General features: G+C 36.8%; 1 protein-coding gene across 5 annotated transcripts in view; it reads right to left on the minus strand.

The window, feature by feature from the left end:
* Positions 1 to 15,399, minus strand: part of LOC117601980 (uncharacterized) — a 29,382-nt gene that overhangs the window by 10,568 nt on the left and 3,415 nt on the right. For 2 of the 5 annotated variants that reach the window (XM_034319369.2, XM_076691544.1), the window contains exon 2: positions 2,635 to 2,764. In XM_034319369.2, coding sequence (XP_034175260.1) covers positions 2,635 to 2,764 — 130 coding nt within the window. Of the gene's footprint in view, positions 1 to 2,634; positions 2,765 to 2,852; positions 2,992 to 7,110; positions 7,135 to 11,911; positions 11,931 to 15,399 lie in introns of those variants that run through there. The other 3 variants (XM_076691543.1, XM_034319370.2, XM_034319368.2) reach the window with 3 other exon arrangements.

A 15,399-nucleotide genomic window follows, 5' to 3' on the forward strand; every position in this document is an offset into this window, starting at 1 on the left:
AATTTAAGGGGTAGTTTTTCTTGAATAAATTCTTGAATAAGGTCTTTCCTCTTGTATTTTTGAAAACACAGCATTGGAAATTCAACAGCTCGTGAAATTATCGAAATAGAGACGACACTTTTCAAATATTGGAACTGCTACGAAAATCTATAATAGAACGTCCATCATTTTTAATCGAGCGAAACAATTGAAACCAGGTTACGCGGGAATCCAACGTTCCTCCCGAGGCGACAATTTCATTATCACCAATAACAGGTACAATAAAAAAAGAAAAGGAAGAAAGAAAGGTTCCAATAACGGAAGCTGGAAGCAATTATCTTGCTGTTGCTTATTGGAGAGATCCCCGACAGTTTCCCTTTTATTCCCTTTAACCTTCCGTCCGTGGTCGAGTATCACACCCCTATCTGGAAAGGCACATTTAAATTTCAGATTTCAATTTCAATTTCACGGAGCCAGGAAATTGAAGAAACGGTGAAAGAACGGTGCATACACGAGTCGATGCTTTCAAAATTTAAGATTATCGCTGGATCACCACTCCTTAGGGGGAAACCGAGTTCCACGAGGAATATAAATTTAACCACTTAACTTCTTCGCACCGATAATAATGACAAGAAAATTCTCTCAATTCGAAAGAAAAAAAAAACACAAATATTTAAACCTGATAATACTACAATTCGCACCTAAGTAAATTATTTCAATGCTTAAAATTGTATAAACTACAGGGTTATTCAAGAAAGATCCACTCTCAAAGTGCAAAGCTGTTCAAATATTTTCGAGATATTTAATAAGATTATCAATTTAACTTTCGCTCGATTTTGCCACCCAACCCGGGATTCCGTAATCTCATACCCACGGAAAGAAATCGCGGTATAATTTCCCGAGTGCGGAAATTTATGGCTTATCGAAGCGGTCTACCGTCGCTACTTGGAAAATCACTTCGGCGGTTTACATACGAGCGTGTATGCGTACATTACTGTTCCACGATATTTTCGAATAATTCTGCACGAACGAAGCTACGGTTTCATATTAATATTTCGAGAATTGTATCAATAAAGAAATATACCAGTTGATTTCGATATTTCATAAAAATATCCCCGAGCTTTATGCTGTTATTGAATTTAGTGCGGTACACCTGTCGTTAAATGTTTTTTTTCAGCTAAGCTGCAAAGAAATGGACAAATATAATACTTGCTGTCATAAAAACATCGACGATTTTATTAAATTTTTTTTCACACGTAAAGTTTGATTTCCCGCTAACCAAAAATTGATTAAAAATGAAATTTGTGCCCCCTTCACTTGGGGCAACGATTTTCAAAAAAAATCCACATCGATGTGGATTAATAAAATTCATCTGGCACGAAATGAGAAATGAGAGATTATACTTGCAAAGTATGACCATCGATGTTTTTCGAAAATTAAACGAAAACTCTTAAGAGGCTATTTGAAACTCCAAAGAAATCTCAAGCCCTTCCTTCCTGAAACTTTCGGCAAATTAGTAGGATGGCCTATTAGAATTCTCTTTCAATCTTCGCAACTCGTTTCTCAAGTGGTTTCAACGAGAAAATAAACGATCAATTCGGACGAGCGTACACGTGTAAAAAATGCAAATCGTATTAAAGTTTCGTCGATTGATCCAACAATTATCTCGACCACCGGTGAAAATCCGTTTCCCATCGAAATTCTAACGAACTTTGGGTAAGCAGAAATGTTGGAATACCCTGTCAAAGTTCAACAATTACTTGATAAACATCTTTTTCCAGTTTCTTGCGTTCGACAAATGCCGCGAACTCGAGGAAAAAGCAGAAAATGAATTCATCACTAATGCAAGAACAAACGAACAGATGTAATTCGATTAAAGTACAGCAAGTTCTAATGTACTTTATCTACTTGTTCAATCTCAAGTTTGAATCTAGGTATTTCAGATTCTTTTTTAAATTCCAACATTTTTTACATTTATTTCCTTTTTTAAATAAGATAAAATATTACTATAATAATTTTCTTTTCGTGAATTTGATTGTTTATATTATTGTCAGATAAAATGTTAATAAATGAAGTAAAAACAAATATTAAATCGTGCAAGAGGAGATTCAGAAGTGCATTTCTGAATCTGTCTCTGATAGCAGGTAATTTAATTGGTCCTTCTCTATCTATCCACCGTTCGATGTAATTATTATTGACAAATTCTCGAGCAATATTGCTGGGGTGTGCTCGAGCTCTGTCATGCATAAATCAAATTCGATAGCGAGTCTCTAGAGCGGAATATCTTTTAATAATATAGATACTCCCCCAAAATTAAAGCTGGTTCAGTAAGGAACTTTATACTAATAACAGGCAAAATTTACAAAGTTATAGCCGATGACAAGAGTCTTCTTGAAATAAAATTTTAACGCTCGTAACACCGGTTATAATTTGGGAAATTAACAAATTTTAGAATACAAATATAAAACGTTACGAGTGTTCTTACTAAATAAATTTGTGAAACAAACATTTTCAATTCTACAAAAATTAGAAAATCAGAAGGAAAAAATAAATTCCCTCTGTGCCCCCAGATTAATCCGAGCAGACAGTGTCATTAAAATTTCATCGACTATTTCCGAAACATCCTGTACACAAATTCGTCGAGGGGAAACTTACGGGCATAATCGTTGCAGATCCTCTTTCTTCGTTGCGAAGCTCAGGTCGCTGTTGCTAATCCTCTCGAAAGGCCTTCCACACTTCACCAATCTTTCGTGCCCGCATTCTTGGCTCCGACAACTGCCGAGCACTGAAACAGAATAATAACAACGAATCAGTAAAGAATTTATCTGAAAATAAAGAAAAAAAAAAAAAAAATGATCCCTTAAACGCGGTACCGTAACTTCTATACAATTGTAATCCATTGAACTTTCCATGCTTGAAAGAAGTTTTAATCCGTTGCATACACTTCAACTTGTCTCGCGAGTTTTTCATTTAAACTGTTAATCAATGCGATTTAAAGTACCTTATACAAAGATAAATTCTAAATAAACTGTACGACTGTCCCTTCATTTGCAACTACAAACGAGACGATGCTGAATGAAACAAACAAATTTTCCAACAAGAGAGAGACAACGGTTCCGGTGGACTTTTGCTAATAAATTACTCACCAGACATTTTAAATGAGAAACGTCGTGAGAGACGTCTGGGTCACGATTTAACCGGCGTATTTTTAACGAAAATTAAGCGACGATTGAACGTAATCAGACGTAAAGTGTTTGATTACGGTAGCAAAGGACACCTGCACCCACACACCGTGACAAATCGACGTTTGAGTCTGTTATATCGAGGGAGTCGAGTAACGGGGGCGTTGGTACGGATGCACTACTGTACGTCCGAGCAATACCAGCTTGATCCACTTGAGCCTTGGCTCGTCTTTTTCCAAGGATTAAAGGAGATTACGCGTGGCCAACAGCCGCTAAGCTAACGAGAATTTAGCTAACGTTGCACAAACTGGCTGCCATGCACACCTGCTCGGTTGCTTACGCGCCTGTTACATACTCGCAATTCGTGTAATGCCTCTGCTCAAAGATCCTGTCACCTGCTCTTCGTATCGAGCACCATATACGATTATTCTTACAAAATATTATATAATTTTTATTAAAAAATCACTTATCACACGAGATTGGTAAAGCTTTCCTTTGAAACTGAAATAAATAAAAATAAAAATCGAGGTGTCATATACAGGTCAGTTTTTCGCTTTGGTTCAGTGTCACGGGTCGCGATACGTGAAAAATAGTGCGAAAGAAAAAATAGTATTGCGAAAGGGCATGGAAAGGAAAACGTGTCCACCTGTTCCGACCGACCAAACGAAACACCATTAAATCCGAATTAACTTTCTTAATTTAAACGAATGGTTTTTTACCCGTCGTTGTTACACCGTCATAATAACTCTACTCATTCGTCATCGTTAAGTATCCAGAAAATGCGTTTTCTGTGTTTCGTATCTAAAATCTACAAATTTTTCCGCTTACACGAACGGTAGGGAAAAGTTTATCTAGCAGTTCAGAAATCATTTTGATAGAAGAGATCCTAAAAATTTTGTGTAAAAAAAGTATGAAGGTATAATATTATAAAAAAAATCCGTAGTTTGTGAGATATTTTAAATTCAGAAGTGAAATATTCCATACATATTTTAATAAAAATTACTGATTTTTCGATAGTTGGTTGATATAAATACACTTCCGTTGAAAATACACCCACATAGAAGACACACGATACGTTGAAAATAAATCTGATTCAACTGCGTTACGCGTGTTGGTATTCAAAAATATTCTTGAGGAACAAGGAAAAAGTAAAATGCGTTTAACCGTACACATACACGCAAGTAATCTGGGTGTAATTTTCAATCTTCCTGGAAAAGAGACACGCCGTGAAATTTGAATGTAAATTTCACCTCTCTTATTTTCCACGAGATTGACTATTATCGAATCACTGGCTATATCATCGGGAGGAAAAAACAGAGCACGCTGTCGGATGCAGCCAAACACTGAAAATACATAGACCGATGTATCTCTACGATAACTTTTCATCGATCTGTATCTTCGATTCGCTGAAATTCGACGTTTTCGAAACGGCATTGAATTTAGAAACAAAGGAAAAACTATTTTTCCTAGAAAATAATTTGTACTGTCGGGCACGGAATAAAATGAAAATTAGAAAATTAATCTATTCAAAGAATATTAGTACAAATGACTTTTCCTTTCATCCATTTCTCTTCCCCAGCTATAATTTATTCGGCACGAAATATTCTCCAAATTGCATAACATTAGCATTTCCTCGGCTGAAATGTTTAACAGAAATCAATATTCTAAATAAATGAAGCAAACCGGTTCACATACCGAACGTATGTCACTCGATCGCAAAAATTCGATCAGAAAAATGGTTTATTTTAAACGGAAAATGGAAAAAAGCGTTAATTAACCGGGAGTGGATGAAAACTTGGTTGATTAATCGACAATCGCTTAACCAATTTGAATGGTTAAACGGTTAACCATGCAGCATTGCTTCCTATTATTGCGTGGCAAACGAGATTACACGCACAAGCACTTACCAACGAGTATCGATTCAACGATATACGAGACAATTTCGGCTAGAATTTGAATTCGACCACGTAATCCTTTCGCCAGACCGATTGTTCTGTGGTGTCCCGTTAAATCTGGATCTCCTTCGATAAGGAACTTATTTCTACCATAACACGTCCCATACAAAAACCTCGATTTCTGTACATTCCACAGGGTGAATGTAATTAATTAAAATAACGTTAATAACGTTAACACCAAGAATTCTCCAGAGGGTAGATAACCAAAGCAATTTTACACTCTCCTCCCCTATATAGCAAAGATAGATCATCAAGTGTTTCACCCCGAATTCAGAATCCTCTCTACGTTTCTATGAAGCGTGGATCGGAAACAAAATGATTGATCTCTTTTTTCAATAACTTTTTTTTTTCGCTCACGGCGTGCGATAGTCGATTCCTGTTTTTAACGCCGAATACAGGCTGATGTACATCGCAACACGATACTGACATCACACCTGCATCACTGGAAAATACAGTGGCAAACAGAAAACTCGAAAGACAGATCAATTCCGGCCAACAGGATTATTTTTCTCTTCTATTTCACGTTCAGTGTACAATCCTGAACGGTTAAATTTTCTACACTGTGCGATAATGTAACTTTGAAAGATGGACAAATTTCATTTGAAATTCATATAAAGGCGGACCATGGAGAGAGCCTCAATTTTCATTCTCTAAATTTCACACTGTTCCTTTAAAAATTATTCTCTCAATGTATGAGACTTTTTCTTATACTCAAAATAATATTTAATTTCAACCACCAATCAGATGCGAACAGAAAAGAGATACCCCGGAAGTTGAGTTCTCACCCCCCGGTTCTTCAGATTACCCGAACCGTCCTTGATTATTAGAAGTCTCATCTAACGTATATCTTTGCTTCCATAGCCCCCCGGAATTACATCGCGACGATACAAATTTCTATTTCCCCAGCATTTCCCGTTCGCCTTCGAGGGTGCCCTACCCCTCTTCGGAATAATCCTTTCACTCGTTATTTTAATGATCGTAGCCGAGCTGAAATCCAGCGCACTTCGATCCTCCAAGGCCTACGGAGGAATTAATGTTTGCCAGCTCCGGCTGTGTTCGTCGAGGCAAAGAAGAGTGAAACGAGAACGGAAGATGAAGAGCAGCGGTGAAAACGAGGAATTGAGAGATATTTGTCCAAGCACGAATCGCACGATCGAATCCTCTTTTTCCTCGCTGCTCGATAATTTCCGCCCCTCGACATCATTAATCCATCTATTTCTTCTGTTTCTTTTTTTTTTCCCCCTACCTTCGCGAGAGAACTTTGTCTCGACAGCGTTGGAGAGAATAAAATTGATTCTCGAGCAAATTCGTATGGGAACGTCGATTCGGCGGGAGAAGTAATTATCTGTCGACGTAATGCGCTAAACGTGAAACGAAGCGACTCTACGATCATAAAAGCACGGGCTAAGGGATTGAACGATTAAAAGTTTCCCCAAAGTTATCCAACTACAAGTTGCTGCTGGCTCGCTCGAAATACGTTGCTTTCCTACGATATACTTTCAAGAGCAATTTCTACTTGAACAAATTAATCTTGGAATTTTATCGTGATGGAACGTTTGTGCAATATCGAGGAAGGAAAAGTAGGGTAAAACTGGATAGATGGATGAAACTTGGTATTCCTGTTTTTCGGTGATAAGTAGTGGTATTACTTAATAAACTCTTGATCAACCATTCAGAAATTCAGTTAGTTTATCCTTTAAACAATTGAACACAGATATGGTTAAAATTGAATTTTGCTTGAATAAAGATCTTTTGATTAAAATGAATATTTACTTAGAAAACCGGATTTTCGAAAGCATTTTCTAGTAGGGAAAATTTTCAGAGATTTCAAATTAATTCAGATACGATTAAAATCATTTTGAAATTACGAAAATAGAATTCCTTTGACAACACTAGCAACGTTATTTAATAACATATCGAACTATCGAATGCAGAGTCAACATCAAGAAGCACAGCTTTAATTAATTCCAATTTCAATTCGCTTCTAGAGTTACCTATGCAAACAATTCTGACGAGAAGATACTCGCCAACGATTCTACGTGTCTTCGTTTAATTTCTACATTCTCCTGGATTTCCACTTTAACGGGCGCCCAGCGTACCATCCATAGAGTATACGTGCATGGATCTTCAACGTCGCTATCACTTTGATAAAATTCCATTTGGAATAAACGAATCGAAAACTATCTACACTTAGCGCAATTTACCCTCGGATGGCGGACCATGGAGAGAGCCAAAATTTTAATTTGTTCTACTCGTAGCGTACAAAAATTCTATCGGCAATTCTTTCTGAAGAAAATTCTTCGAAAGATAAAAGGAAAATGTTAAACACCTCGAATTGGCGGAAAAAGTAATTCTCTCAGCTTCGAATGTATCTCTGTGTCGATCAGTCACGAGTAGACGAACGCTCGCGTTCTCAGCTTCAAGCTTAACATGTATTATACGTCAAAGACAAAACGGATAAACCGACGATAGTAATTTCGCGCAGTGTACACTAAACGTGCACACACGGAACTTTGGATTGGCACGATTTACTCGAGACAATGGAACACATCCCTCTCGCTCGTCCTTTCAAGCCAGCCCCTAAACGAACTCCCCCACATTTTCCAACGAACAGGCGAAAATTTTCTTTCCAACGATTAATGTTCCGAATAATTCTAAACAAAAATATTATAGTTTTAGAAATATTTAAGATCTTCGATATTTAGAAATAAATTTCCCAAAATAATTAAAATATTTGTTGAATTTCTGAACTGAGAGAATACGAATATTTTTACTAGTCATCGTAAGTAATCGACGAGTTTTGAAGCAGTATGCAAAAGCATTGATACGCTAGACTGTTTTCTATGCTGAGTCTACAACGCGGTCGATCGAGTTTCTTCCTCTAGCGATATCGCTTACGGGAAAAATGTTCGCATCATCTCGGAAAAATAGAGTGACGTCTACGATCCTATCGTGATGTAACTTTACTCGGTTATACAGTGGTGCTCGATTCCCGGAACAGCTTGCTTCTATATTTCAAAAACACTGTTTACGACGCACGTATTTCGGGGATGAGTAAGGTATCTCGAAACGACTTTATAGGAGAAAATAAAACATAAGATTCCACAACGATGGTTATTTCATCTCTGTTAACTGTAACTGGAAATGTACATTTTTCTGGTTGGTTCGAGTTGAAAATGAAGCGAACGACAACGTCAGCTCTCCGAGAATTAAGTCAACCGACAAAACCTCAAACAGGATGTTCCCTAAAATTTCCTTCGCGCAGCGGAATAATTAGTCGCTGCTCCCCGAAGATAGGAGTCAGTGTCAATGGAATACGGGACCATGATTCGTAGCGATGTTCTTTGTGCACACAGATCCGGGAAGACGCTCGAACAAACTTAACAAGCACAACTTTCCTTCGCTGGCGTATTTCTCCCCTCGGACCAGCGCAACGAGAATTTAGCAAGGTGAACGTTTTATCGTGAGAACCACCAGAATATTCTGCTAATTGCTCGAATTCTACGCGACTCGTAAATGCATCGTCACCGAGTTGAATTTTTTCAACAATTAAACGCGAATCTCTTCTCTAACCGGGACTCTCTCCATGGTCCGCCGTTCGAGGATTGAAGTACATCAATTTTCCTGCTCGTTGCAAATCGAATTTGCATCCTCCAGCTGCGTACTTAGCTTAAACTGATCCTTACTTTGTTTACTACGATGCACCGAGTCGTAGCCAGTGATTAAATGCTACGTATCAATACCGCGCACGACTTCGTAATCATCTCGAAGGACATCTTCCATCACGTTTACGTTCCCGCACGTGCAGTTTGCATTTCTGCAAGATGCAAAAGCTTAGTTCTCCTAACGCGGTCACAGATGGGAAACTTAAAAATTGGTAAGCACCTACGTGGAATATTACAGTGGGTCAAAGCCTAAAATAACGCTAAGTCAAATTGTAATAAAACCTTGCCCATTCGGTAACCGTATGACGTGTAGTGAATCGAAAATTGCGGATGTCAGTGTAACGAAAAATTGCATCATCGATACTGACCCCAAAATTAAATCAAACGAAAAGGAACCATCAAATCTGTACAGTAAGAGACATTATAATTCCTACGTTAAAAGTCCCCATAGATTTGTAACCTTCTCGATAAAAGTGAACGTAGTATGCTCGTTGAATTCGGTTCAACGCCCTAAGCGGTAATTATGCAGAACGGGGTACACCTCACCGATTTCAATGATCTTGACATATGTTATAAAGGTCAATGTATTGAATAATTTCATACACAAACAGTCTCGTTTTCTATGTCTATGTAAAAAAAAATCTAAAGTAATAAAATTTAAAAAAACGAGAAGATTGATGAATTCAGTCATCAAGCATTTAATGAACCAGCAGCTTTCATTCATGAATCCTCCCACAAGTATAAATACTCGTTTTCTCATCGAAATAAAATAAGAAAAGGAAGTTACTAGGAATCCATCGTGCCACCTTTATTCTAGGAATGTCTTACTCGAAATCGAGGTGCAGTGATATACGGACGGTACGCCCACGTGTGCAGGCGTACAGGTGAGTAGTGGAACCGCACGCTTTGCTGGCGTCGCGTCACTGACGTCGCTGAATCGCGCGATTCACACGTATGCGTGTAAAGCGGTCCGCAAGGCCAGACCACGGGATGCTTTGCGATTGGTTGTGCCGGCATCGTACGATGGTCCCGTCTCGTTATAAATAAGATCCGTTTCCTTGCCCCTCTGTACGCAATCACCATGCTGGCCCCGTATCGCTGCGTCAGCACATACGTTAAATGCTCCACACATACATTGCGTGTCACACCTACGGAGGATAGTATTTGGGTGTACGAACGGGTACCCGAAATTTTCTCAATCGAATTCAAGACTCTCTTATACCCTTCGTTCGGGACCCTTGAAAAAGCACCCGCTAATTTTCATTCCGTCCTTACAAGACTGCGGATATTTCATTTTTTATAACGATATCAAATTCCTATCCTATCTTAGATATAATAATCACCGTGATCCTATAATACTCGATTTTATTTTGCGGACACGATACGGATTACAGTCCAAAGGAAAAAATTAATCTTCCGACGAAACCACCGATCATTTGTCACTCTTCATTATAAAAATAAGCTTTGTTCTTTTTTTAAATTCTGGATGGGGACATCGCTACAAATCAAACCGTAAAAACAATTTTTTCTTTTAACATCTGCGTCACCAGCTGCAACTTTGTAAATTTTTAATAAAAAGACTTAAGGAAATTCTGGTTATCGGTTTAAATGTATCTGAAGATATATATAAAATAACACGTATGTTATGCTTATAGTTTTTGCTGATGATAATGAAAACACTTGGTATAGGAATGATTTTAACTCGAAGCGCAGATTGCTGAATTGCTTATGACGCCAGAAGTTTCTAACGTAGAATAATAGGAATGTTAAAATCGAATGTATTATTCTTATGACGCGGTATTTATGTGCAATTAATTCACATTTCCAAATATTTTATTATAAAGAAAGGAATTGAATCTTTCAAATTAAAGTGGAGCGAAGCATGTTGGTACTGACAGGCATTGTAATTTCTTAAAATACACCTTTCCGTGTAACGATCAAAGAATTCATTTTTCCAGAACACAGTTTTCCAGGAAATTGATTTTAACACGTTAACAATCACGTTACACATATGTGGACGATGCATTTCACTGAATACTCATATTAAGTACTCCAAATCTTTGGTATTAAAAGCAATGAAATATTGTTAAAATAATATATGAGATTTATCAAAAATATTACCTAACGAAACCATATATTTTCTTTCTTTAATAGAGATTCGGGTATAGATTTATTACCACTATCAAAAATATTTATAGGACACCTAGCGAACAATATTGATTGCTTTTCACTCGAGTGAAAATTTAACAAAAAATCACCAGATTTATAGCGACTAATATTTTTTAGTTTGTTACTTCAATTTCCTACTTTGATAAATTTTTCAGTTTCATATATGTCCATTTCGTGGACAATTTTCATTGTCCAAATTTTGGACGATACTAAGGACAGTAGAGTCATTTCCCTTTTGAGCTTTAGGTTTTTCTCGAAATTTTTTCAAAATCAAAAGCAAATGGTTGATTTCTAGATCGTTGGCCTTATCCAAAGTGCACCTAAGTGTATAATACACATCTAGCAATGAATATGCGTACACTACTACCGATTGCTAAGTTGCGGCCCAGACGGTAACACCGTGAAAGTGTATCGGGTTAATGAAACTTTCTAGCCGACGCGATTCTCTCCTCCACCTCTTCAACCTCCTCCTTATCGCAGCTTCGATAAGTTTCGTGACTTCCTTACCTGGTTGATAAGCTTCGCAAGAAAAGATCACACTGTTGCTAAGGTGGTTGCATCGCGGAAATCATACGACTGATGAACCAATCAAACATTACGATTAGAGCGTATATAATTTATAATATAAAGTTGATGCGTCATGAAAAGGTATCAATCTATTAAAAAGATAACGCGTAATAAATCACAATGTAATGCGATCCTTCAGGGAATTTAATAACCCAGATAAGATAATTAGATGATGCTTGGAATTTAATTCTTATTATTCCTGATAAATGTGAGACCTAATTTACTCGATTCGTAATAACAAATTAATTGCAAACAAATCATTTTATACTGCATAAATTAAGAAATGTAATGTATCTTCTACTGTTGACATGAAAATCGCAAAGAAAATCCACAGGTATTTAATGGATTTATGTCAGAATTTATAATTCGCTCTGATGATTTTCTTGGTACGTACTCATATATGGGTTGATCGGCCGAGGAAGGTTAATTAATCCTGTCATCAATTGCGATCGTGTATATTCACTGTGCAGGCTGGAGAATAATTTAAGTTAATAGATTCGATAATTACATAATTTCTCTGATAAACTTCCTCGAGTTAATCGATGCAATTGATTTGGCCAGACACAACTATGCAACCGTTGTGCATAAAACTACGAGGCAATGAATGTCTCTTATCACACGAACCGAGCAGACTAAACACAGACGACAGTTCTAGATACACGTAATCGACGTCACGTAAGAGTTTATCTATTCAGCTGCTGTAACATTTATAAGTGTTTTTCATTTTTTTTCTCCTATTCGTGAAAACTAAATGTACCGATAACCGATCATAGAAACAGCATCTCTGAATTTTAATAGAGGTACAGATGAATAAACTTTTCTATGTTATGCAAATTACGATCAAACATTCTTGAGTAAAGATTTGAATTGCTAAGTTCTTCAATGAATACTTGAAATAAAATTACCAATGTTAGTAAATGTTTACATACACAAATGGTGAGATCTTTATCCTTTGCATTGCTATGTCCCTACTCCCACGATTCCTTTTATTATTACCCCTGAAGATCCCACAATAGTAATAAAGCTAGTTACGAACAGACATTGCATACTTGAGTACGAGCTAAATAACACCACCAAGGGTGCATTGGGTTAATGAAATCCGTTAATGACCCCGTAATAGATTGTCTGAGATCGTAACGTGTCACAGATAAGATATCTTGCGATATTACAAACAAGAATGCCATATGTTACATATTTTTATGATGATAGAATACAATGGTGCAATAATTTAGTGAAAATATACATTTCGAAATAACTTATTGATAACAAACGCTCGTTTAAATGGATAATTCCCATGAAACATTTTCCGAGTTATTTGAAATATCTGAAATATTTGACTACGAATTAAAAGCAATCCCCAGCGTGACGACCCGACAACAATGGCCGATGGATTAAAATTTAAATACCTGTCGATGAAATGTGAATTAATCAAGGTATCTGACAATATCTGATACGCTTGTCAAACCTGTACTACTAAAAGAAACATAATATTTCCATCGACCGATGAAACGGCTGTAAACGGGACAACACTATCGTGCGTCACAAAATCGTTTCAGTTTCCTCTTTACGTAATCCTATCAACAAATGATTGATCATAGCTAAATAAAATTACCAATTTATTTTAAGAGCACGAATGTAAACTGGTAAACAAAGCTGCTGCGTTTATTTAAACAAATTGAATTCGAAATTAAAACTTTCCGATAACCGATGTAAATAAATTTATAATTAAAGAATCCTCGCATTTCTGAGTAACCGAATACGATTAAAATATGCTAGACGGAGCGACATTAGCGACAAAGGTTCGTTGTCCAGTAATCAGCTTCTGTTATCTTCGTCAGACAAAACGACGATGATAACGTTGTCATCGTACGTTGTCAGCCTCGCTTCGTCTGCACGAATTTCATCACAGTGAGAATGACAATAATGAAGATAACGCGCGCACATGGACCGGATACGGAATGACCTTTTCATCGAGCAAATTACAATCCGTCCGTGAGAGATAATGGCTCATTACGCATTTGCGTTTTCACAAGAGGGTGGAGGGAAAAAAAAAAAATTGTGAAAAATCAAATGTCATTCGAGGGCACAGAAGTGTATCAGCATCATTAAATTAAGCTCTCAAACAGCGATTGTGTAAAATGGAGCGACAAGTTGTTTTTATCGTCATTGTTTCCGGTACAAAACGAGACCGCTGTTAATTAAAATCGAGAGCATTCGCAATGATCATGACTATTCTTTCCCTCTCTTCTTTTTATTAATTTTACCTTTTCAATGTTTTTTTTTATTTTTTCTCATGAACATAAAAAAGCACAATTTATGAAGATCGATAAATCGACATTTATCACGATCGATGCGTGTTCTTTCGTACGTTTTCATCAACTCCCACCGCTCCGAAAAATAATTGCATTACGGGGGTGATGAAAAATTAATCGCGACAAATAATTCATCCGCTATACGTTATTCAATTATCCCGGTAGGAATTCTGAAACGTTTCAGATATTCACAGGCGAGCAATTATGTTTGTAAATACACGTTATCATTGATTATGTGAAAGCGTTATAGACATCAGTTTCCAAGTCAACAACGCATTTCCAACGATTCATTACCCAATCAATTTCACCGTAATAGTTTCGACACAGTTTCCACCTATTTTCCTCGTTAAAACACGAAAACAGTGCACGAATCAGGAGTTTCAAGCGCGAGATAGGAAATTAATCGATTCATTAAAGAGTTTATAGAATTGTGATAATACGATAAGAAGGATATCTGATCATCTTATCATCGAAAAAGTTGCAAATTGATAGTCAATCAATGCGCACAATGTTGCATAATAAATCTAACTTTCTGTCATCTATAAGTAAAACGACCGACATTTGAACGAGTCTCCTCGTTGTTTTTGGCTCTCGTCGATATCTTGACGAAGTACTTAAGATGGATGACCCTGCCAACAGGCGACCCCTGTTCCTCGCGTGCCAAATTTTTCCTGGTCATGAGACTTTCCCCCGAAAACGATCCCTTTGCGTACAGACTTAATCGTACGAGACACATTTTACCATCGAACTTATTATTATTATTATCGATCAAATCTCGCGCTGAATTCGATACTTTAAAAATTGTATTTAATTATTTCACTCTTATCGGAGACTGATGAAACGCGACCAAAATTAATAGCTCGGATTTATTTTAAAACGATAGAATTTCATGAAAACTGAAACGTGCACCGGGCATTATTAAAGGAACGCATCGGAATAAATCGCAGGTATATTTTAAGCGAAAATCAGTGATTTTACAAACGTTTCGAGAAATTTTCTTCGTCTACATAATAACTACCTATCAAACTGAACATTTAAATGATATATTAAATCTCCGAACGGTGAAGCTGGCTCTTTGCTGGCTCAAATTCCTTTTCCTTCTCATTTTTTAAATTACGCATACTATTTCTCTAGAGAAAATCTTTCCTCTATAAATTTGAGTATCTATTCTTGACGACGTTTCAGATATCATATCGGCCGAATTTTTGTAGACTTTATTATCGAAAAAATTTGCAAGTAAAATTGTAAAATTTCGACCGAATCGAATAAATATTTCAATTCGTAAGAATTCGGTCGTTTCGAACGTGTAATCCAATAAAGCAGCAACCCAGAGCAAACGTAGCCTGATTTTCCGTTCAGTCGAAAAAAAGCAAAAAGAGAATAGAGACGCGAACAGAATCAGCAATACAATCGATGCACGCCGAAATCATGATCGAATGCCGCAGAGTTTCGAGTTTATTGTTTTCCATATTCGCTCGAGGATTACTCGGCAGGCATTGATTACGAATTGCTCGAAAGAAAAAAAAAAAGAAAGGAACAAATAAATAAATAAAGAAAATACGAAGAGAGA

The sequence above is a fragment of the Osmia lignaria genome, chromosome 13 (genome assembly GCF_051020975.1).
Source record: "Osmia lignaria lignaria isolate PbOS001 chromosome 13, iyOsmLign1, whole genome shotgun sequence".
In the NCBI taxonomy this organism is placed as follows: domain Eukaryota; kingdom Metazoa; phylum Arthropoda; class Insecta; order Hymenoptera; family Megachilidae; genus Osmia; species Osmia lignaria.